The sequence below is a fragment of the Capra hircus genome, chromosome 16, assembly GCF_001704415.2.
Source record: "Capra hircus breed San Clemente chromosome 16, ASM170441v1, whole genome shotgun sequence".
NCBI classification, from domain to species: domain Eukaryota; kingdom Metazoa; phylum Chordata; class Mammalia; order Artiodactyla; family Bovidae; genus Capra; species Capra hircus.
The window spans coordinates 53,699,751-53,725,301 of NC_030823.1; the positions used below are offsets into that span (position 1 = coordinate 53,699,751).

The 25,551-nt window shown below is 38.7% G+C and overlaps 1 protein-coding gene and 1 pseudogene across 1 annotated transcript; one reads left to right on the forward strand and one right to left on the reverse strand.

Annotated features, from left to right (window-relative positions):
• CENPL (centromere protein L) lies at positions 5,846-25,457 on the reverse strand. The gene is made up of 5 exons (XM_005690894.2): positions 25,008-25,457; positions 16,434-16,614; positions 11,747-11,998; positions 7,835-8,377; positions 5,846-6,505 (listed from the first exon to the last, which is right to left on the reverse strand). The coding sequence occupies exons 1-5, from the start codon at positions 25,037-25,039 to the stop codon at positions 6,434-6,436; spliced, it is 1,080 nt and encodes a 359-aa protein (XP_005690951.1). The 5' UTR covers positions 25,040-25,457; the 3' UTR covers positions 5,846-6,433.
• LOC102177911 lies at positions 14,138-14,495 on the forward strand (annotated as a pseudogene).

Genomic DNA, 25,551 nt, shown 5'->3' on the forward strand with positions numbered 1-25,551 from the left:
CTTTCTAAATTCCATATATATGTGTTAGTATACTGTATTGGTGTTTTTCTTTCTGGCTTACTTCACTCTGTATAATCGGCTCCAGTTTCATCCATCTCATCAGAACTGATTCAAATGTATTCTTTTTAACGGCTGAGTAATACTCCATTGTGTATATGTACCACAGCTTTCTTATCCATTCATCTGCTGATGGACATCTAGGTTGTTTCCATGTCCTGGCTATTATAAACAGTGCTGCAATGAACATTGGGGTACATGTGTCTCTTTCAATTCTGGTTTCCTCAGTGTGTATGCCCAGCAGTGGGAATGCTGGGTCATAAGGTAGTTCTATTTGCAGTTTTTTAAGGAATCTCCACACTGTTCTCCATAGTGGCTGTACTAGTTTGCATTCCCACCAACAGCATAGGAGGGTTCCCTTTTCTCCACACCCTCTCCAGCATTTATTGCTTGCAGATTTTTGGATCGTAGACATTCTGACTGGTGTGAAGTGGTACCTCATTGTGGTTTTGATTTGCATTTCTCTAATAATGAGTGATGTTGAGCATCTTTTCATGTGTTTGTTAGCCATCCGTATGTCTTCTTTGGAGAAATGTCTGTTTAGTTCTTTGGCCCATTTTTTGATTGGGTCGTTTATTTTTCTGGAATTGAGCTGCAGAAGTTGCTTGTATATTTTTGAGATTAGTTGTTTGTCAGTTGCTTCATTTGCTATTATTTTCTCCCATTCAGAAGGCTGTCTTTTCACCTTGCTTATATTTTCCTTTGTTGTGCAGAAGCTTTTAATTTTAATTAGATCCCATTTGTTTATTTTTGCTTTTATTTCCAGTATTCTGGGAGGTGGATCATAGAGGATCCTGCAGTGATTTATGTCGAAGAGTGTTTTGCCTATATTCTCCTCTAGGAGTTTTCTAGTTTCTGGTCTTACATTTCGATCTTTAATCCATTTTGAATTTATTTTTGTGTGCGGTGTTAGAAAGTGATCTAGTTTCATTCTTTTACAAGTGGTTGACCAGTTTTCCCAGCACCACTTGTTAAAGAGATTTTCTTTACTCCATTGTATATTCTTGCCTCCTTTGTCAAAGATAAGGTGTCCATATGTGTGTGGATTTATCCCTGGGCTTTCTATTTTGTTCCATTGATCTATATTTGTCTTTGTGCCAGTACCACACTGTCTTGATGACTGTGGCTTTGTAGTAGAGCCTGAAGTCAGGCAAGTTGATTCCTCCAGTCCCATTCTTCTTTCTCAAGATTGCTTTGGCTATTTGAGGTTTTTTGTATTTCCATACAAATCTTGAAATTATTTGTTCTAGTTCTGTGAAAAATATGGCTGGTAGCTTGATAGGGATTGCATTGAATTTGTAAATTGCTTTGAGTAGTATACTCATTTTCACTATATTGATTCTTCCGATCCATGAACATGGTATATTTCTCCATCTATTAGTGTCCTCTTTGATTTCTTTCATCAGTGTTTTATAGTTTTCTATATATAGGTCTTTAGTTTCTTTAGGTAGATATATTCCTAAGTATTTTATTCTTTTCATTGCAATGGTGAATGGAATTGTTTCCTTAATTTCTTTTTCTACTTTCTCATTATTCGTGTATAGGAATGCAAGGGATTTCTGTGTGTTGATTTTATATCCTGCAACTTTACTATATTCATTGATGAGCTCTAGTAATTTTCTGGTGGAGTCTTTAGGGTTTTCCATGTAGAGGATCATGTCATCTGCAAACAGTGAGAGTTTTACTTCTTCTTTTCCAATTTGGATTCCTTTTATTTCTTTTTCTGCTCTGATTGCTGTGGCCAAAACTTCCAGAACTATGTTGAATAGTAGTGGTGACAGTGGACACCCTTGTCTTGTTCCTGACTTTAGGGGAAATGCTTTCAATTTTTCACCATTGAGGATAATGTTTGCTGTGGGTTTGTCATATATAGCTTTTATCATGTTGAGGTATGTTCCTTCTATTCCTGCTTTCTGGAGAGTTTTTATCATAAATGGATGTTGAATTTTGTCAAAGGCCTTCTCTGCATCTATTGAGATAATCATATGGTTTTTATTTTTCAATTTGTTAGGTTATTTATTTGACTTTTTTCTTGTTTCTTGAGGTATGCCTGTATTGCTATGAACTTTCCTCTTAGCACTGCTTTTATAGTGTCCCACAGGTTTTGGGTTGTTGTGTTTTCATTTTCATTAGTTTCTATGCATATTTTGATTTCTTTTTTGATTTCTTCTGTGATTTGTTGGTTATTCAGAAGTGTGTTGTTCAACCTCCATATGTTGGAATTTTTAATAGTTATTCTCCTGTAATTGAGATCTAATCTTAATGCATTATGGTCAGAAAAGATGCTTGGAATGATTTCGATTTTTTTGAATTTATCAAGTTTAGATTTAAGGCCCAGGATGTGATTTATCCTGGAGAAGGTTCCATGAGCACTTGAAAAAAAAGTGAAATTCATTGTTTTGGGGTGAAATGTCCTATAGATATCAATTAGGTCTAACTGATCTAATGTATCATTTAAAGTTTGCGTTTCTTTGTTAATTTTCTGTTTAGTTGATCTGTCCATCGGTGTGAGTGGGGTATTAAAGTCTCCCACTATTATTGTGTTATTGTTGATTTCCCCTTTCATACTTGTTAGCATTTGTCTTACATATTGCGGTGCTCCTATATTGGGGGCATATATATTTATAATTGTTATATCTTCTTCTTGGATTGTTCCTTTGATCATTATGTAGTGGCCTTCTTTGTCTCTTTTCACAGCCTTTGTTTTAAAGTCTATTTTATCGGATATGAGTATTGCCACTCAAATGGGATCTAATTAAAATTAAAAGCTTCTGCACAACAAAGGAAAATATAAGCAAGGTGAAAAGACAGCCTTCTGAATGGGAGAAAATAATAGCAAATGAAGCAACTGACAAACAACTAATCTCAAAAATATACAAGCAACTTCTGCAGCTCAATTCCAGAAAAATAAACGACCCAATCAAAAAATGGGCCAAAGAACTAAATAGACATTTCTCCAAAGAAGACATACGGATGGCTAACAAACACATGAAAAGATGCTCAACATCACTCATTATTAGAGAAATGCAAATCAAAACCACAATGAGGTACCACTTCACACCAGTCAGAATGGCTGCGATCCAAAAATCTGCAAGCAATAAATGCTGGAGAGGGTGTGGAGAAAAGGGAACCCTCCTACACTGTTGGTGGGAATGCAAACTAGTACAGCCACTATGGAGAACAGTGTGGAGATTCCTTAAAAAACTGCAAATAGAACTACCTTATGACCCAGCAATCCCACTGCTGGGCATACACACCGAGGAAACCAGAACTGAAAGAGACACATGTACCCCAATGTTCATTGCAGCACTGTTTATAATAGCCAGGACATGGAAACAACCTAGATGTCCATCAGCAGATGAATGGATAAGAAAGCTGTGGTACATATACACAATGGAGTATTACTCAGCTGTTAAAAAGAATTCATTTGAATCAGTTCTGATGAGATGGATGAAACTGGAGCCAATTATACAGAGTGAAGTAAGCCAGAAAGAAAAACACCAATACAGTATACTAACACATATATATGGAATTTAGGAAGATGGCAATGACGACCCTGTATGCAAGACAGGAAAAAAGACACAGATGTGTATAATGGACTTTTGGACTCAGAGGGAGAGGGAGAGGGTGGGATGATTTGGGAGAATGGCAATTCTAACATGTATACTGTCATGTAAGAATTGAATCGCCAGTCCATGTCTGACGTAGGGTGCGGCTTGCTTGGGGCTGGTGCATGGGGATGACCCAGAGAGATGTTGTGGGGAGGGAGGTGGGAGGGGGGTTCATGTTTGGGAACGCATGTAAGAATTAAAGATTTTAAAATTTAAAAAATAAAAAAAAAAGGTTAAAAAAAAATAGAATAAAATCCAGTTTCTTCACAGTACCAGTAAAAACTTAAATGATGTGGATCCCTCCTCTATCACTTAGAATTAGGTTTGGACTATGAGCAAGAGAAACCAAAGTAACAAGAGCTTAAACAAGATAAAAGTTTACATCTCTGATACGTAAGTCTGGATAAAGATCATCCAAGAATGGCACTGGGGTTCAGCTTCAACAAGTTCTCAGGGGGACTTTCCTGGTGGTCCAGTGGATAAGAATCTGCCTTCCAGTGCAGGAGACTGGGATCCCTGGTTGGGAAACTAAGACCCTACACAGCTCAGGGAAACTAAGCCCGCATGCCACAACTAGAGAGGCCCTCACAGCTAGAAAAGTTTGTGTGCTACAATGAAGAGCCCACAGACCTCCACCAAGACTCAGCATGTGTGTAGATGTGTGCTCAGTCATTTCTGACGCTTTGCAACCCCATGGAGTACAGCCTGCCAGGCTCCTCTGTCCATGGAATTTTCCAGGCAAGAATACTGGAGTGGGTTGCCATTTTCTCCTTCAGGGAATCTTCTGGATCCAGAGATCAAACTCCTGTCTCCTGCATTGACAGGCAGATTCTTTACCACTGAGCCATCTGGGAAGGCCCAAGACCAAGCATAGCCAAAAAAATTCCTCAGGGCACAAACTCCTTCCAGGCCATACTCTGCCATCCCTAGGACCTGACACTCACACTAATGACCTAAAAAAGCAGCTAGAGAACCAGTCATTATATGCATTCCAAACACCAAAATTGGAAGAAAAATGAGAAAAGGGCAAGGGGTGCATGCCTGTTTACTAAGCTCCTAGAAGATCTATATGACACTGGCATTTTTATGCCACAGGGGAGAACTCAAGTCATTTGACTATACCTACCTGAGAAAAGCTAGAACATGTCATCTTTAACTGGGTAGCCACATGCCCAGGTGAAAACTGGGAGATACAACACCATGGCCTAAGTAAGTCTCTGCTGCACTCTTCAGTTTCATCTCATGCTACTCCACCCATACTCCCCATGCTCCGGCCACACAGACTTCTTTATTCCTCCAAGAAGCCAAGCTCTTACCTTTCTCAAGGCCTTTGCTCTTGCAGTTTCACCTGTCTAGCACACACTTGCTCAGATCTTCATACAGCTGGTTCTCTCTCATCATTTAGGACTCAGCTCAAATGTCACCTCCTCAGAGAGCCACTGTTGTATATAAAATAGGCCCCATCCCAGTCACTCTTCTTATTGCACTGCTTTATTTACAGCATTTATCTGTACTTGAAATTATTTATTTTTTGCCTTCCTCTCCTTGAATATAATTTCCATAAGCCAGGGCTCTTTTTTATCCTCACTACTAAATCTCTTATAACCCAATACAACTCTAAGTACAGAGTAGGAGCTTAATATTAGTTGAATCAAGGAATGTCTGACTCCAAAGCCCATGCTTGTTTCACTACCTCTGCTGTTCCTAGTATATGTGAAACAATAACCCATTCCAGAAGTTAGTCTTTGCTTTTTAATCACAGCCTATTAAAGTTATTTTCTTTCCAAGAAGATTTTAAAAAACATTTTTTCTTAAGTTAAACAAACTGTTCCTCTGCTCAGTGAGTAAAAAGAAGTTTTAGATATAACATCTTACGCAAGTCTATGTTGCACTATTTTGCAGTTTTCATCTGTAAAATGGAAGAGTAGGTTAAAATTAATTCACTTAATCTACAGATATTTAGTAAGCACTGTGTTAAAACAAAACTAAGGACATGAAAGTTACATGAAATAATCCCTTCCCTCAAAAGAGACTCACAGCTGTCTTTCAACTCTCTGATTTGTATGATTCCACAATAGCCATTGTGTAACCTTTATAGAGAAAAAGCCTATAACTTCCCATTCCTGTGACATTAAATAAAAGTTTGTCATCAAGACACTGATATACAAACACAAGAGTTCACTTTAAAACTGAATATTTAATTCAACATTGCAATAAGAATTAAACAGTTAAAAACAGAAGCATATTAGTGGCTTAAAAAGGACAGCAACTTTAGTTTCCTTTGGAGAGGATTTTGATTGCCTGTTGTCTACAGCAAAACGATGCTAGGAAAATGTCTGTAGAAGACAGAAAATCTCTCTGAATGCAAGTCTAAAATGCTTAAAAATAGGGATTAAAGGTTTTAAAGATGCAAACCAGAAATATTCAGTATTAGAGGTATTTGATTTGAATCCTAAAAAGTTTGACATAATAAACATATATTTGTGAGGAAGATGGCCAACAAATTAACAACTCCACATAGTCTAGAGACTAGAATCCCAGACGATCATGACTATTACACAGGCATCTGGCTGTGGTTCATCCACTACCACCTTCTTTGTTCTTCTAGATCCTTCTTGGCTTTCATCTGGGTAACTCCAAGGCACTGTGAGGAAAACAGATGGATAGATGCCCATTTCTCCTGTAGTCCCTCTCAGTTTGGCAATTAAGCAGTCAGTCAGTGAGAAAAAGGTATTTAATCCATAACTTATAGTCCCCATAAGACCTCACTCAATTTGAAAAACTGCCAGTTCTGTCAAATACGCCAGCACTCCAATAAGGTATTTAGGACACAAAATCTGGGGAAAAAAAGACATTTAAATTAAAATACAATTAATTATAATAATATAGTTTGATATCTGATAAATATTCCAGACTTATTTTAAATTCTGTATCTGTAACCTAAGCTATGAATAGGAACCTAAACTATTGTTATTCTAAGATCCCTGACTTTAACAAATTTGCAACTATTAGTCAATGGTGCTTAGAAGGAATTAAAGTTCTTATTTATCCTGGCTTCCACTGATTAGCTTAAAGAAAGGCGGGCAGGGGAAGGGCATCTATGAACCGCTTAGACTTATATATCTCCACTTTCTAGAAAGAGTTTCATAGCTTCCTTCTCAAAGGTATGTACGTGCGTGCTAAGACGCTTCAGCTGTGTCCAACTCTTTGTAACCCAATGGATCATAGTCCGCCAGGTTCCTCTGTCCATGGGGTTTTCCAGGCAAGAATACTAGAGTGGGTTGTCATGTCCTCCTCCAGGGGATATTCCTGACCCCATGGGGAGACTGAACCCATGTCTCTTATGTCTCCTACATTGGCAGTCGTGTCCGACTTTTTGCAACCCCATGGACTGTAGCCCGCCAGGCTCCCCTGTCCATGGGATTCTCTAGGCAAAAATACTGGAGTGGGTTGCCATTTCCTCCTCCAGAGGACCTTCCCAACTGTACATAAAGGAGACTTCACTAATGTGCATTAGAGGATACCCCAGGTTAACTACACAACACCAAAAATGTTTTATAGAAACAAACCAGAGACAGAAACTTAGTTAACACATTAATTTCAAACTTCTGAGAGGCAGGCAGTACAGTGTTGCAGTTAAAAGTATATAAGCCTTTGAGTCAGATGCCTGGGTTTAAATTTCAACTCCACTTATTAGCTGTGTGATCCTTAGGGAGCATACTTATCCTCTGTGCCACAATTCCTCTTTACCACCTATGCAAGCAGGTTGTTGTGAAAACTAAATAGGACAATATGTATAAAAATGCTTAATAATGCTTGGCACAGTTAGTGCTTAACAAATGTTAGCTATCATCTGGCATTATTTGAACCTAGGAACCACAATTACTGTCTTACATCATTAAGAGAGGTTCTTAGAATAGTCCAGATAAAACAGGGCCACCCTCATATTCACAGATGGATACGAACACACTATATAAAACAGTTTGAAAATATACTTATTAATAGAACATGAGCATACGGAAGTAAAATTTTAAAATATATAAGGACTTCATGGAATTGAATTCTGAGTATTCCAAAGTATTTCTTCAATGTGGAAAATATAATTGCCATGCATTCTAAAAACTATGCAAGAATAAGAAAAAATAACTAGATTTTTTCAAACTAACCTTTATTTTTCCATCAGTATGTGCTGAAGCTACAGATGTTGAAACACGAACCAATCTTGTGGCTGATAAATGAATTTTGAAATGCCTATGGAAATGTGAATACAGGCAGTCCATGAACAAGTCAACTTCCTCCTGGGTAACTTCCCCAGGTGTTTTGTGAACATTGTCCCATAAAGCTTTTGCATCTTCTGGATGTATGGCATAAGAAATGTCCAGACTATGAGGGCTACAGGGTACAGACCAAAGAAATTCAGTAGTGGCCATATAATGGTCCATTTTGCATGCAGTCCACATAGCAGCCATCCAGGAAAGATTAAATGAACTGATTGCTAAGGGACGGAAGTAACAGTCAAAAGTTTTCTGAAACCAGGTTCCAATTATAGCTGTATTAGTCTCTGCACCATTTGCAAGGAATAAGGGTAGACAGGTGAAATCTTCTGAAACAGTCTCCAGAAGACTGTCTCCAAATACACAGCAGAACCAACCAGTCCACAACACTTTCCCTTCTTTGTGCTCAGATGGCAATTGAGATTTTGACAGAATCTATGAAGGAAAATCAAACAGGTTCATTAAATTCAACAGTACATTTATTCTGGACTTCACTGGTGGTCCAGTGGTTAAGAATCCACCTGCCAATGCACAAGACAGGGGTTGGATCCCTGGCCAGGGTGGATTTCGCATGCCTTGGGGCAACTAATCCCACTAGCCACAACCACTGGACCTGTGCCCTAGAGCCCATGCTCTGCAACAAGAGAAGCCACAAAATAAAAGCCCTCACACTGCCAACTACAGAATAACCCCAACTCGCCAAACTAGAGAAAGCCCTCACATAACAACAAAGATCCTCATACAGCAATGTAGCCAAAAATAAATAAATAAAATAAAAAACAGAAGTACATTTACTCCTAAATTACATCGTCTCAACATTAATTAATATAGTACATTTAAAAATAAGAAGATATGCTGAATTAATATTACCTGCCAAAACCCACACAAAGAATTGTCTCCCTAATCATTATTAGGCTTTATTCAAGTTAACTGACCTTTCTCCTAATACTCTGCCTATACCTTGTTCTAACAAGGTATATGGCAAGATCTTGGTGCAATCAAATGCAAAATAAGGAATATCAATAAGGTATAATCAGGTATAGTATTCCGAAAAAAAAAATCACAACCTGAGAAGGGACTGTAAAGTAAAAGTTCACCAGATCCAATGTGCTTGAATTATTCCATTGGGAAAGATGTCACTATTTCCTAAGGCAGCTCTGTCTACCCACTTAAAAGGCTCTTTTGTCTGTTAGACCCCACAGTTTCCAACCACTGGTCCTACTTTTTTCCTTACATGCATATAGATCAAATCTGATCTAATCTCTCTTCTACAGAAAGAGCCCTGCAAATATTTGATGGTCTCTATCATATGCTGCCAAGGTCAATATCTCCAGTTTCTTCAACCATTCTTCCTATGACACACGTTCACGTTCTCACACTATTTGGACACACTTCTCTGAAAACCTTTGGCACAGGAGTCATTCGTAAGTGAACGTAATTACTTCAAAAACGTCTGATTACAGGACTGTTACCACCTTTAACCTATATTATACTCCTACTAATCTAACCTTAGATTGCAGTAGTTTTCTGGTTTTTAGTTGAAAACGTTACATAAATTAGCCCTACACACTCATTTTCATTGTTATTAAGTAAATCCCCCAACCCCCACAAATTATACTAAGGCAATAAACGTATACCTATTAAAATTTTAATCTCTTTCAATTTGACCCACTGTGCCAATCCATTCAGATCTTCTAGATCTTGATTATATTTTCCAGTACATTGACTAACCCCTCAAATGTCAAATCTGCAAATTATATAACAAACATACCTTCCAGATAGTTATAGAAGTTTTAATTTAAGTTCAACCAGGACAAGGTGAAGATCACAGCCCTGTATTATATCCCTTTAGAGACAATCATGTAAACAATTACTTTGACCATTCTCCTCCTTGTTCAGAAAGTTGTAAGAGACTTTCAAATACTTTTAAAGCTCAGATATAGTATGTCTATCATATTTTCATAATCTAAAAGTCCTATAACTCTGTCAAGAAATAGATTTAATTTGAAAACTATTAGGATACTACACTAGGAATTCAAGAGGTCATTTCTATTTCTCACAAGAATATTTGCTTGCCTGATGACATGCAAACCATGTAACTTCTTAAGGCATCAACTGCTTTACTTGACAGAGACTGCTAAATATCTACCCAGTATCTATTTTTCCTTTCACAATAATACAGAGATTTCACTTGGGCTGGCGAACTACCTACTAAAATAAATTTCTAGTTTCCCTTCCAATTGGGATGTAAAGAGAAATTACTGTTGGCTCTCAGCAAGTCTCATTCAAAATTTACTCAGTGGCAGGCAACCTGTCTTCCCTTCCCATCCTCCTCCTCCTCCTTGCCTTGAACTTATATACAATATTTAGAACTCCAGGAGCCAATTTAGATTACAATGAGACCGTAAGCATGGAAGCCACATACCAAGGATGATAGAGAAGACAGAAGGAGCTTAGATTATTAATAATTTCATGAAGCATTTATCAGCCTACCTCTGGACACTTTTTTGCAAGATAACTAAACCTCTATCATTTTTAATTCACTGTTATTTAGACTTTCTGTTATATGTACCTGAGCCTAATCCCAATAATCCTGAAATCCTTGCCAACACCATGATCTATACCAGGGGTCAGGAAACCTTTTCTGTAGAGGGTCAGATAGAAAGTAAATACTTTAGGCTTTGCAAGCCATATGGTCTCTGTAGTAACTACTCAACTCTGCTGCTGTAACACAAAAGCAACCATAGACTACGGAAACAAATGAAAGGGGATCTATTTCAAGAAAACATAACTTACAAAGCCAAGCAGCATGCTCTATCTGGGCTTCAGGTCATAGTTTGCTGACCCCTTACTGAATAAACAAAATTTCAACTGTTTCAGAACTTACCAATGACTAAAATGAGTTAACTAAGCAGAAACAGAAGTAGCAGGCATGAACAATAAAATAAATCTGGTTTCTTAATAAAACAAAGGATAGTCATACTACTTGTATACACTACATATAGGAAGGAATGTAAAATGTTACATTTCTAAGAGTAATTGGTATGATATACCTACTCTAGGATTTTAATCCCAGTAAAAACCATAGAAATATACAGATAAATTTACAAAAATGCAAAATTTACATTTAGTTACTCAAAATGACATGAGTTAACTAGTTACAGTGCAGATTATTAGTTTTTAAAAAAGCCATAATCATATTGCAAAAAAGATGGACAATATGACCACGATTTTAATAGATACAAACAGCCAAACAGACATATCTAGGTTCATGATGGAGTCTGCAGTTTTCTTATAACGTCTTTGCCTAGTTTTGGTATTAGGGTAATACTGGCCTTTCCCTTAGGAAGTATTCCCTCTGCTTCTAGCCTCTGAAAAAGCTTGTAGGAAATGGGTATAACCTCGTCTCTAAATGTTGGGTGGAATTCACCAGTGAACCCATCCAGACCTGTTGCTTTCTGTTTTGGAAGGTTATTAATTATTGACTCCATTTCTTTACTAGGCCTAGGTCTATTCAGATTGTCTACTGCCAAATAGATGTGTACCAAAATGTTATCCTGTGGTTTTTAACTTTGTTTGTACTTAAACATTTAACTTTTCTTAAAAAAAAAAAAACAAAAAAAAACAGGGTTATATTGTAAAAGGAAAAATCTAATTGCTATAATTTGATCAAACAAGATACAACATAGGTTATAAATCACACACTTGAGAATTTTAAAAACAGTAAGAATATAGTACAATTTCTAAATCAAAACAATGCACACTCCTTTCTCCTAGGAAGCAAGTACGGCTTTTATGATATACCTGGACAAGAAATGCTTCAGGATCTCTTTCTGTTCCTTTCACTCCCATGAGAGTAGAGAAAATCACTTTGATGTTGAAGTCGTCCCCCACTTCCACAGCAAGTCCTTTCTTCTTTTCAGCAGCAATAAATGCAGTCAGAAGTTTAGAGTACTCTTTGAAATCAGTATAGGAGAATTTATATAAGGGAGTTAAACTATATAAAGTCCATTGTTTATGCAGAAGGACTGCAAACTTTTGAGGATCAACATCTTCCTAAAAAAAAATCAAGACAAAAGAAGTCAGAGAATAAGGAAACATTAGGGGCTTCCCTGGTGGCCCAGTGGCTGAGAATCTGTCTTGCCATACAGTGGACACCAGTTCAGTGCAGGAAGATTCCACATGCCACAGAGCAACTAAGCCCCTGTGCTTGTGCAGTCATAAATAAATAAATAAAATTTTTTAAAAAATTTGGAAACTAAGAACTTAATCATAGTATTTTAAGTATTTAATAGATCTATTACTGGATACCCGATCTTCGCATTCCAGTCAAACTGAGTTTGTAGGACTCTTTGAAGATCTTTGAACAGACTTTTGTATATGCTGTGCCTTCCCTTTTTGATGTTCTTCCCAGAGTGTTTACAGGACACGGTCCTTTCCTTTCTCTGCCCAAATGTCAAGAGGGCACCCTATCGAAAGCAGCACCTGCATCCATTCCAACTTTGTCACTCTGTATCTCCTTAACATGTTTTTTTTCCCCCCACAGCATTTATTATCTGACGTTATGTACTTGTCTATATTTCTGGAATCACAGGTATCATCAAAAACAAAACAGTTCATTTGTACTGGCCCTAGGGCACTGTTGAGGGTCTTCACATACAACCCCATATAAGCTCCTAGTTTTATCCTGAATTGAAGTTTTCTATAGAATCCATACTTCCTGATATAGTCTCACAGTTCCACCTCTTTTAGAACTTTCAACACAGTTGACACTTGACAAAAATATTTGTCCTGACTGAAGTACTCACGGAAAAGTTATAAAATGTTTTTCTTATTACTATCCAAAGATTTGGAGCAAAAAAAGGTTTCAGGGAGATTCCCTGGCAGTCCAGTGGGTAGGACTTGGTGCTCTTACTGCAGGGGCCCAGGTTCAACCTCTGGTTAGGGAACTACGATCCCACAAACCCATCTGGTACAACCAAAAAAAGATTTGGCAAAATTATTTGTATCACATAGAGAAAAGGAAACACTGAACCAGACATACTATTCTTGAATTTATATTCAATCTCTGTTTTCTGGTTAAAAGCTATCACTTTCATTACCAGGACTAGGAATTTTTAAGGAAGTTTTCATAAAGAAGCAAAAATTTTCCCATATCCCAAAAGGTCCTAGACCTAAAACAGAGAAAAGAAAAAGTTATAAGGAAGGTGCGGGTGACTGATTGGTCAGACTTCTTGCTAAGCGACTCAGAAACATCCATTAAACTTGTATTCACTAGGGCTTTATTTCATGCTTCAATAAAATTATGAATTATGAATGTTATATACAAGGTTTAGGGTTTTTTAATGAATGGTCAAAACAGCATATTGCCACTAGACAAATCTGGGACAATATAAACACCAAAATAATTTAGTAAGGAATTAGAAGAATTAAAAAAACAAACAAACAGGAATTCATAAGAATGAAATCAGAATACTCCCTAACACCATACACAAAAATAAACTCAAAATAGATTAAAGACCTAAATGTAAGACCAATCACAAAGGGGCAAAAACAGCAAGAACTGTCTGACATAAATCACATCAAGATCTTTTTTGATCCACTAAAGACCTAAATGTAAGACCAATCACAAAGGGGCAAAAACAGCAAGAACTCTCTGACATAAATCACATCAAGATCTTTTTTGATCCACCTCCTGGAATAATTAAAATGAAAACAAAAATAAACAAATGGGACCTAATTAAACTTAAAAAGCTTTTGCATAGCAAAGATAACCATAAATGAGACGAAAAGACAACCCTCAGAACAGGAGAAAATATTTTCAAACAAAGCAACTGACATGGGATTAATCTCCAAAATATACAAACAGTTCATAAAGCTCAATATTAAAAAACCCAATCAAAAATGGGCAGAAGACCTAAATAGACATTTCTCCAAAGAAGATATACAGACGGCCAAAAGACAGGAAAAGATGCTCAGTATCACTAATTATTAGAGAAATGCAGAACAAAACTACGATGAGGTATCACCCCACACTGGTCAGAATAGTCGTCATCAAAAAAATCTCACATGCTGACTCTTTGAGGAAGACATGGCTGCCACTGCAGCAGAGGCCTTGCCATCCGCCCCTGATCATGATTCACCACTGTTTGCTCTTGGGGACAAACAAGTCGATCAGGAAGCCACATCACAGCCATGGCCTTTAAAGGCACCAGCAAGATTCCTGTGGAGCCAGAGGTGGCCACTCACCGGATCAGGATTACCCTCACCAGTCACAGCCTGAAGTCTCTAGAGAAGGAATGTGCCTACCTGATCAGAGGTGTGAAGGAAAAGACTCTCTAAGTGAAAGGACCTCTTCGGATGCCTACCGAGACTGAGAATAACTGCAAGGAAAACTCCTTGTGGTGAAGGTTCTAAGACTTGGGATCAATTCCCCATGAGGATCCAAAAGTGACTCACTGACCTGCACAGTTCCTGTGAGATTGTCAAGCAGATCACTTCTGTCAGTATTGAGCCAAGAGTTGAGGTGGAAGTCACCACTGCTGATGCTTAAATCAAACTTTTTAATAAACTGATAATCAGTTGTTATAAACAAATAAATGCTGGAGAGGGTGTGGAGAAAAGGGAACCCTCTTGCACTATTGGTGGGAATGTAAATTGATACAACCACTATGCAGAACAGTATGGAGATTCTCTAAAAAAAACTAAAAACCGAACTACCATATGACCCAGCAATCCCATTTCTGGGCATATATCCTGAGAAAAACCTAATTCAAAAAGACCCTATGTTCATTGCAGCACAGTTTACAACAGTCAGGACATGGAAGCAACCTAAATGTCCACTGACAAATGAATAAAGATATTGCACATATATGCAATGGAATATTATTCAGCCATAAAAAAGAACGAAATCAGGTCATCTGTAGAGACATGGATGGACCTAGCATCTGTCATACAGACTAAAGTAAATCAGAAGGGGAAAAAATATATCGTATATTAACGAATGTGTGTGGAATCTAGAAAAATGGTACAGATGCTATACGCAGGGCAGGAATAGAGATGCAGATGTAGGGAAAGGACATGGGGACATGGCGGGGAGGGGGAGCTGGGATGAACTGGGAGACTGGGACTGACATGTGTGCACGGCCATGTATAAAAGAGACACCTAGTGGGCACCTACTGTGTAGCACAGGGAGCTCGCTCAGTGCTCCGTGGTGACCTAGATGGGCGGGGAGAGGTCCAAGAGGGAGTGGAGATACACATATATACACACACATATAGCTGATTCACTTTGTGGTACAGCAGAAACTAACGACATTATAAAGCAATTATACCCCAATAAAAAAATAAATTTAAAATAATAAACAAGATTTAATGAATCCATACAGATAAATGGATAAATAAATGGAATAGAAATGAGAAGGGCCTAAAATATAATACCAAAAGCTAGCTGGAAAATACAGAGCAAATAGAGATGGAAAACCATTATTTTGCAAACATCATGATAAAGATGGAATTAGGCAACCCTACTCAATGCTCTGTAGAGACCTAAATGGGAAGGAAATCCAAAAAAGAGGGGACATATGTATATATATATAGCTGGTTCACTTTGCTATACAACAGAAACTAACACAATGTTGTAAAGCAACTTTACACTCCAATTTATACTCCAATAAATACTAATTTTAAAAAGAAAACCAATAAGACTGAAAAATTAAAACATAAATACAAACTAAATAATTTTTAAAAATAGGATCAGGAAAAAAACATCAATGGATAAGGGATGTTAAGTTTAAGGTGAAATTTTGACAAGGCACCAGATATATGTATTATCTTAAAGTGTCTTCCCCCAGACTGCTTATTAGTCACAGGGGAAATAAAACAATAATTTTGGGGCAACACTTTCTAACAGTGTGATCAAAATTAACATCACCCATTTGCTATCACGTGTTATTCCCCCCAAAAGGACACAACAGCACCTATACGATATTCCAGTTAGCGATACATAACTTCAGTCTAATCTTGAGAAAACATCAGACAATACAATATTCCTCATTTTGTATTGCTTCGCTGGTGGCACAGACGATAAAGAATCCACCTACAATGCGGGAGACCTGGGTTCCATCCCTGGACTGGGAAGATCCCCTGGCAGAGGGCCTGGCAACCCACTCCAGTACAAAATGAGGGACATTCTATTTAAAAAAGGAAGAGGAGGAAACATATTCTTCAAAACTGTCAGTGTCATAAGAGAGAAATATTGTGGAAACATTCCAAATTAAAGGCAGTTAAAAAAACATATGGCACTGATAGTACAAATAATTGTTTTAACCATTTCTCATTCATTACTTGAGGGAGTAAGAAGATACTAAAAGTATCTTTTAGTAACAAATATTTATAATATATATGTATAATAAATAGTAACAAAAATTTATATGTTTTGTTCACAGACATTCTCAGTTACTGGTAACACCAAGGAATACAAAGAACACACCTGCAGTTGTGAGCCCTGGGGAATTTTCCTTCGCGGTGGAGTTGGGATAAATGAAGTCTGCTTCCTGACTGATTCTAATCGTTTCTGCAGAGGGGTGGCACCTATAAAGAAATCTTTAAGCCTTGAGGAAGCATCTTGTCTAGGAGTCAATTCCGGTGCATCATAAGAATCCATGGTCTGCCTAAAAAAAAATAAAACCAGAATTCCAAACACTAAAAAGTTAATTCCTGCTTGTAGTTTCACTGATTCTTCTCCCTACTGTAAAGGAATTCTTTCTCTCTCCCTCCCTCTCTCTGCCTCAAGTTTTTGCTTTTTAACCAAATCTTCTATTTCTCATTGGCTAACAGGCTATCTTCATGAACATCTTACTGATACCTCAAACACAGTATGTTCAAAACTAAATTCAACTCCTTCCATTCTCCTTCTAAAAGCTACCTGGTCCATTTTGAAATTCCTGTCAACTTTCTAAGTTAATTTAAATTTGTTTAAGTAGTCTCCCACTTCTACTTTTTAACATACAGTCATTAAGCATATTCTTTTGCGTTTTTCCTTCCTCAGTTTCCCCATTCATTCCCAAAGCTACTTCCTTAACCAGGTCTTATTACCACAACCGAGCATTCCGTATCTGAGGGCAATCCATTTTTCGGAAATGGCACTTTTAAAATAATGAAAAACAAAAACAGAACAAAAAGAAATGACACAATATTATTAGTCACCTGTACAAACACTTTACAGTGGTGAGATAAATTCTCCTCTTCTGCTGGGTCCTCTTTATTTCATAATTCAGCTTGTTCTTACCCTTTTCCTAGACATAAATACATTCTCATCTTCATGTGTCTCCCTATCAACTATATTCCCTATCTCAAGTGTTCTTTTCCCATTCCATCTCCCTTAAGACTATGTTTGAATTTAATCTCCTTTCAAATAGCATGGTTTTATTAACCAATCCCCACCCCCCACCCCCAGAAGACCTATGTTACACACTTCTGTCTATGTCTGTATCAGTGGCTCATTCCTGGAAGCAGTGTACCTGTGTGTATAGAATGAGGTCTCAGGGGCCAATATTTTGAAAAAGCCCCAAAGCCCTCTAGATGACTCTAACAAAATCCCTCAAGAATATTCCACAAAGTCTTTGGAGATTAATAATACACCAGCCCATCCCCAGTGGCTCAGTGGTCAAGAATCCATTTGCCAAGGCAGGAGACACAGGTTCAATCCCTGGATCAGGAAGACCCTCTGGACAAGGAAATGGCAACCCACTCCAGTACTCTTTCCTGGGAAATCCCATGGACAGAGAAGCCTGGTGGGCTACAGTCCTTAGGGTCTCAGAGAGTCAGATACAACTTAAGGACTAAACCAGCTGATATAGCTCTCTTTGATCACCTAGTCTATACCACTAATTTTGGCCCAAATTCATACTTCCTTGTATTATTTTTTTGGTGTGTATTTCCTCTTTTCTCGGTAAGACTAAACTACTTTGAAACTGTGCTCTTTATATTTCTCTTGTATAATTACCCTACTATAATGCTGAATACTCTTTGTTAAAGAAGTATCGGTTTAATTGAACAGAAGTATTTCATAGAACCCTGAAATTGAAAGGAGTTATGATTTAAAACACAAGAGAAGACTCTACACATGGACAACACCAGATGCTCAACACCGACATCAGATTGATTATATTCTTTGCAGCCAAAGATGGAGAGGCTCTATAGAGTCAGCAAAAACAAGACCGGGAGCTGACTGTGGCTCAGATCATGAACTCCTTATGGCCAAATTCAGACTGAAACTGAAGAAAGTAGGGAAAACCACTAGACCATTCAGGTATGACCTAAATCAAATTCCTTATGATTATACAGTGGAAGTGAGAAATAAATTTAAGGGACGAGATCTGATAGACAGAATGCCTGATGAACTATGGATGGAGGTTCGTGACACTGTACAGGAGACAGGGATCTAGACCATCCCCATGGAAAAGAAATGCAAAAAAGCAAAATGGCTGTCTGAGGAGGCCTTACAAATAGCTGTGAAAAGAAGAGAAGTGAAAAGCAAAGGAGAAAAGGAAAGATACAAGCATCTGAAAGCAGAGTTCCAAAGAATAGCAAGGAGAGATAAGATAGCCTTTCTCAGCCATCAATGCAAAGAAATACAGGGAAACAACAGAATGGGAAAGACTAGAGATCTCTTCAGGAAAATTAGAGATACCACGGGAACATTTCATGCAAAGATGGGCTCGATAAAGGACAGAAATGGTATGGACCTAACTGAAGCAGAAGATATTAAGAAGAGGTGGCAAGAATACACAGAAGAACTGTACAAAAAAGATCTTCACAACCAAGATAATCACGATGGCGTGATCACGCACCTACAGCCAGACATCCTGGAATGTGAAGTCAAGTGGGCCTTAGGAAGCATCACTACGAACAAAGCTAGTGGAGGTGATGGAATTCCAGTTGAGCTATTTCAAATCCTGAAAGATGATGCTGTGAAAGTGCTGCACTCAACATGTCAGCAAATTTGGAAAACTCAGCAGTGGCCACAGGACTGGAAAAGGTCAGTTTTCATTCCAATCCCAAAGAAAGGCAATGCCAAAGAATGCTCAAACTACCGCACAACTACACTCATCTCACACACTAGTAAAGTAATGCTCAAAATGCTCTAAGCCAGGCTTCAGCAATACATGAACCGTGAACTTCCAGATGTTCAAGCTGGTTTTAGAAAAGGCAGAGGAACCAGAGATCAAATTGCCAACATCCGCTAGATCATGGAAAAAGCAAGAGAGTTCCAGAAAAACATCTATTTCTGCTTTATTGACTATGCCAAAGCCTTTGACTGTGTGGATCACAATAAGTTGTGGAAAATTCTTCAAGAGATGGGAAAACCAGACCACCTGACCTGCGTATTGAGAAACCTGTATGCAGGTCAGAAAGCAACATTTAGAACTGGACATGGAACAACAGACTGGTTCCAAATAGGAAAAGGAGTACATCAAGGGTGTATATTGTCACCCTGCTTATTTAACTTCTATGCAGAGTACATCATGAGAATTGCTGGGCTGGATGAAGCACAAGCTGGAATCAAGATTGCTGGGAGAAATATCAATAACCTCAGATTTGCAGATGATACTACCCTCTGGCAGAAAGTGAAGAAGAACTAAAAAGCCTCTTGATGAAAGTGAAAGAGGAGAGTGAAAAAGTTGGCTTAAAACTCAAGATTTAGAAAACGAAGATCATGGCATCTGGTCCCATCACTTCATGGGAAATAGATGGGGAAACAGTGGAAACAGTGTCAGACTTTATTTTGGGGGGCTCCAAAATCACTGCAGATGGTGACTGCAGCCATGAAATTAAAAGACACTCGCTTACTCCTTGGAAGGAAAGTTATGACCAACCTAGAGAGCATATTAAAAAGCAGACATTATTTTGCCAACAAAGGTCCGTCTAGTCAAGGCTATGGTTTTTCCAGTGGTCACATATGGATGTGAGAGTTGGACCGTGAAGAAAGCTGAGCGCCGAAGAATTGATGCTTTTGAGCTGTGGTGTTGGAGAAGACTCTTGAGAGTCCCTTGGACTGCAAGGAGATCCAACCAGTCCATTCTGAAGGAGATCAGTCCTGGGTGTTCTTTGGAAGGAATGATGCTAAAGCTGAAACTCCAATACTTCAGCCACCTCGTCCAAAGAGTTGACTCATTGGAAAAGACTCTGATGCTGGGAGGGATTGGGGGCAGAAGGAGAAGGGGTCAACAGAGGATGAGATGGCTGGATGGCATCACCAACTCGATGGACATGAGTCTGAGTGAACTCCGGGTGTTGGTGATGGACCGGGAGGCCTGGTGTGCTGCAATTCATGGGGTAGCAAAGAGTCGGACATGACTGAGCAACTGAACTGAACTAAACTGATGCTTTAAAAGTTATAAAAATTATTCCCAAGTACTGGCAGAGTTGTGCTTCCCCGGTGGCTAGTGGTAAAGAATCCACCTACTAATGCAAGAAATGAGGGTCAGGAAAACCCCATGAAGGAGGGCACGGCACCCTACTCCAGTATTCTTGCCTGGTTAATCCCATAGAGCATGGTGTCCTACAGTCCATGGGGCCACAAGAGTTGGACTCTTAGCAACTAAACTACAATTGGTATGGTTACCCTTTTAAAATTTTTTTCACAATAGTTTTATTACTATATTTAAATTTCATCACTTCAAAGTATGACACACTCTATTATCTTGCACAAAACTCCATACATAAATTAAATACATTGTTCTCAAAGCTCAGATAATGCCCAGAGCAAGATCATATACCAAAGAATTTAAATAGCAGCTACTGTAAAGCAGTCTAGCTTTAAATTCACAGACTTTTCTATTCAGAAAGGAATTTCAATCAATATCACTTACAGAGAATGTTTTCTTTTTCAAATTTGTTATTTGGAATAATTGCTAACATTTATTGAGTATTTTCATGTGCCAGGTACTTTTCTAAACCCTTTAACAGTCCTATGAGGTGAGTTATTATATTCCCAGCTGACAGATGGAAAGACAAAGAAATCAAGTAACTTGCCACAGTCATACAGTTAAAAGATGCAAAAGCTAGAATTTAAATGCAGACAGTCTTAACACCAGAGTAGGTGCTCTTTCCTCCCTGTTTCACGCCACTTTTCAGCAGGCATCAATTTCAAGACAAAATAAGCCTGACTAAATTTGACTCCTCTTAAAAGAGAAATGCTATAAATTCCAAAAAAACATTAGTCTATCTAGGTGAGAGAAAACTGGAGATACCAAGAAAACATTTCACATAAGGATGGGCATGATAAAGGACAGAAACAGCAAGGACCTAACAGAAGCAGAAAACACAGAAGAACTATACAAAAAAGGTCTTAATAATCCCGGATAACCACAATGGTGTGTTAACTCACCTAGAGCCTGACATCCTGGAGTGTGAAGTCATGTGGGCCTTAGGAAGCCCTAGGAAGCATTACTACAAACAAAGCTAGAGGAGGTGATGGAATTCCAGCTGAGCTATTTCAAATCCTTAAAAATGATGCTTTTAGAGTATTGCACTCAGTATGTCAGCAAATTTGGAAAACTTAGCAGTGGCCACGGGACTGGAAAAGGTCAGTTTTCATTCTAATCCTAAAGAAGGACAATGCCAAAGAATGTTCAAACTACCGTACAATTGCACTCATGTCACATGCTAGTAAGATGATGTCAAAATCCTTCGAGCTGAGTTTCAACAGTACATGAAGGCAGAGGAACAAGAGTTCAAGTTGCCAACATTCACTGGATCACAGAGAAAGCAAGGGAATTCCAGAAAAACATCTACTTCTGTTATCACTGACTACGCTAAAGCCTTTGCATGGATCACAACAAACTGGAAAATTCTTAAAAAGATGGGAACACGAGCCCACCTTACCTGTCTCCTGAAAAACCTGTATGTGGGTCAAGAAGCAACAATCAGAACAAGACATGGAACAAAGGACAGGTTCAAAATTGGGAAAGGAGTACAACAAGGCTGTATATTGTCACCCTGCTTATTTAAATTTTATGCAGAGTACATCATAGGAAATGCAAGGTTGGGTGAATACCAAGCTGGAATCAAGATTACCTGGAGAAATATCAACGATCTCAGATATGCAGGTACCACTCTAATGGCAAAAAGTGAAAGCGAACTAAAAATTCTCTTAATGAGGGTGAAAGAGCAGAGTGAAAAAAGCTGGCTTAAAATTCAACATTCAAAAAACTAAGATCATGGTATCTAGTCCCATCAATACACGGCAAATAGAAAGGTAAAAAGTGAAAGCAGTGACAGATTTCTTGGACTCCAAAACCACTGCGGACGGTAACTACAAACATGAAATTAAAAGACACTTGCTCTTGAGACAAAGTGAAATAAACGTAGACAGTGTATTAAAAAGCAGAGACGTCACTTGGCCAACAAAAGTCCGTTTAGTGAAAGCTATGTTTTCAGTAGTAATGTACGGATGTGAGAGTTGGACCATAAAGAAGGCTGAGCGCCAAAGAATTGGTTTTCGAACTGTGGTGCTGGAGAAGACTTTGAGAGTCCCTTGGACTGCAGGGAGATCAAAAGGGTCAACCCTAAAACAAATCAACCCTGAATATTCATTGGAAGAACTGATACTGAAACTGAAGCTCCAATATTTTGGCCACCTGATGCAAAGAGCCAACTCAACGGAAAAGACCCCAATGCTGGGAAAGATTGAAGGCTAAAAGAGAAGGGGGTGGCAGAAGATGAGATGGGTTAGATAGCATCGCTGACACAACTGACATGAATCTGAGCAAACTCCAGGAGACAGTGAAGGGCAGAGGAGCCTGGTATGCTGTAGTCCACAGGATGGCAGTCAGACACAGCTTAGCAAGTGAACAACAACAAAAGTGAGAGAAAGACTACTAGCTTAAAGGACTGGTTTTGAGAAAACATTTCCCTTAAGCATTTAATACTACAGTAATGTGAAACAGCCCAATCCATGCATTAAAGATCAGAAAATGATTTATATCTATTTTATTTTCTCACTCCATACTCAACAATGAGTATTTTTGCCCTGTCTCATAATTAAAGAGGTTAAATATATATCTTGATTCAATATTTTACTGTCCTAACATTCTTCCTTCCAACTATAAGGAAAGAGGTCCTTTCACTTGCTTTCTAAAGTCAATCCATCAACTGATTCTCAATCTCCATAGTCCTTCACATCCCCCTTAGGCACAATCTTCCACGTTTATTTCAAACCTCTATCATCTCTTATCTCTACTCCACAGGATACTTTTCTTCCACTGCTGAGCATATTCTCATATTCCTAACACTAAAAATTTTTTGTTTAAAACCTATTCATCTTATTCCTTTTGAGACCAATTTCCTGGAAATATGGTATCCAACTTTTGCCTCCATTTACTAATAAATATTTTACTAGATATCTTTAGCAATCTCTTATGTATCTATCACTATAAAGACACTGCAATTTGAAGATTACCACTGCCCTCTGAAGACTGTCAACACTGTTTCTGTGAAAATCATGGACAATTTTTGGGTCATCAAGTTTGCTCATCCTTATTCCTCTAAACTTTCTGCTATCTTGTTCTTTTCAAACACTCAACTATTTCTCCTCTTTGTTTGCTATAGTTTCTTCTGATTCATTTGCTGACTTCTTTGCTTCCTCCAGTTGCAACAGCTGGTGTCTCCCCAAACTCTGAAATCACCTGTTCTCTATAAGGAAACATTCATTCAATATATGACTCCTCTAGTCCCATACTTCTGCACCTGCATTTCCAATTTCCTGTAAGACACTGAACTTCTGTGTCCTCGAACTCATTAAGTTCAAAGCTAAACATTATTCCACGACCAATCTTTTCTCTCCAACTACCCTGTTTCTTGGTAACAATTCCAACTCTTCCTTCTCATTTTTCTCCCTGCCCATTAAAATACACCTTAGTCATCTTTTACTCTTCACTCAAGTTTTACATCCAAATTACCATCAAATTCTGATATATTCCTTAAAAATATATTTATTAGCCCTCTCAAGTCACCTTCATTTTAGCCACTTATTTCCAACCCAAGCCCCTTTCCCCAACCCAAGACTAGTTTTCCCATAGACACCTCTCTTACCTTGTCATTACCTTGCTTGAGATCCCGTAGCAATTCCCACACATCTAAATAAATGGAGTCAGAACTCTTTCTGTGTGGGCTTCAAAGCACTACCTTATCTGATCATAGTATCTGACCCTATTTGGGTTCACTCTTTACTGCTTTAGTTCTTACCCCGAGATCCACAGACAAACGGTCTTTCCAAAATCTAACAGGCCTCTAAGGTTGGATGCAAAATGTTTTATGCATGTGTTAACTGGTAGGAGAAGCAGGTGAAGAAAGGTCTTTCTTTTTCCTGTGGTTAAGTCTGTGAAGAAACGGACCCTTACTTAAATCACCTTTGTACCTTGCCACCAACACCTAAGTCCAATCACCCCAACACCAATGTATTACCAAATCCAAGCTCGCTCTGCTCACCACAAGAAAGGTCAATGATTCAGCGATGAGGTGTTCAGGGAAGCCAATTATTTTCCAATAAAGAAAATTTCTTTATTTATTTTATGACTTTATTCGGAAAGCCAGTTGACCAAGAAGATGGTAGACTAACATCTCAAAATGACCATCTTATCTGGCGCTAGATGCCAGTTCTTTTATACATCAGAGAAGGGAGGAGGTGAGGAAACAAAGTAAAAAGGCCATTAATCTAGAAAGTATCTCCTAGAAGAACAAGCCTTAGGCAGAGGATGTGCTAATTTCCTCCCTCCTGTCATCTACAAGCGGGCAGGGTTCTAAACCAATACACTTTAATAACAGTCAGGCAGAGGTGCAGAATTCTGGGGCAGGCCACTATGTACTATAATAACAAAAGCAAGTCAAAGAAACAGTTTCAACACGGAGTCAGAATTGGCTTTACCCTGCAACAAATGCTTAGCCCAGAGCTAAGCAGGTCCTGTGAAACGCACTTGAGCAGCCAAGTATTGTAAAGGTAACGACCACACGACAGGGCAAAACACAAAGTTTCCTGCTACGGCTGAACAAAGTATCTTACCAATAAAATGCCGTGATGACGCTGTCACCCATTCCCTTCACGAATCATTCTTCAAGACGGGATCCAAAGCTCCATCGAAACTGAAAATCCTCGAAGTAAAAAAAGCCGCCAAAATGACAGCAAAGAGAAAGTCCAGAGGAACCCCTGGCCCTCCCAAATTCCTTCAAGCTCCATCCACCACAAGACGCTTCAAAACGGACGCAAACGAGCCCAGCAAGAAGACCTCCACTCCCAAAGACGCCAGCCCAGCCTGGCACTTCAAGCCGGAAGGGATATATCCGCTGCCTCAACCACCAGCTCCGCGACCCTCGCTCATAAGGAGTCTGCTTCAACCCGCGGAGGGAAAGGGCAAGGGACAGTGTGTTCCACCTCGCCCCTCTCCACTTGAGCCCTCAGAGGCCAACGCCAACTCGGAAATCCCGCCTTTGAGAAGCGGCAAATAGGCGTTCAGCCGCCTCGTCCGTTTAAAATCGTTTCCCGACTCGCTCTGCGGCCGGACGCAGGACGTTTCCGCGGCGCCGATTCCAAGTCTGTGAAGCTAATG

Coding starts and splice junctions, on each gene's coding strand:
- CENPL (XM_005690894.2), bottom strand. CDS start 25,039: ATGGGTGACAGCGTCATCACGGCATTTTATTG. Junction 11,999..16,433: donor CCCAGGGCTCACAACTGCAG/GTGTGTTCTTTG, acceptor ATTTTTTTTTAG/GAAGATGTTGATCCTCAAAA. Junction 6,506..7,834: donor ATACTGATGGAAAAATAAAG/GTTAGTTTGAAA, acceptor TTTTTTCCCCAG/ATTTTGTGTCCTAAATACCT.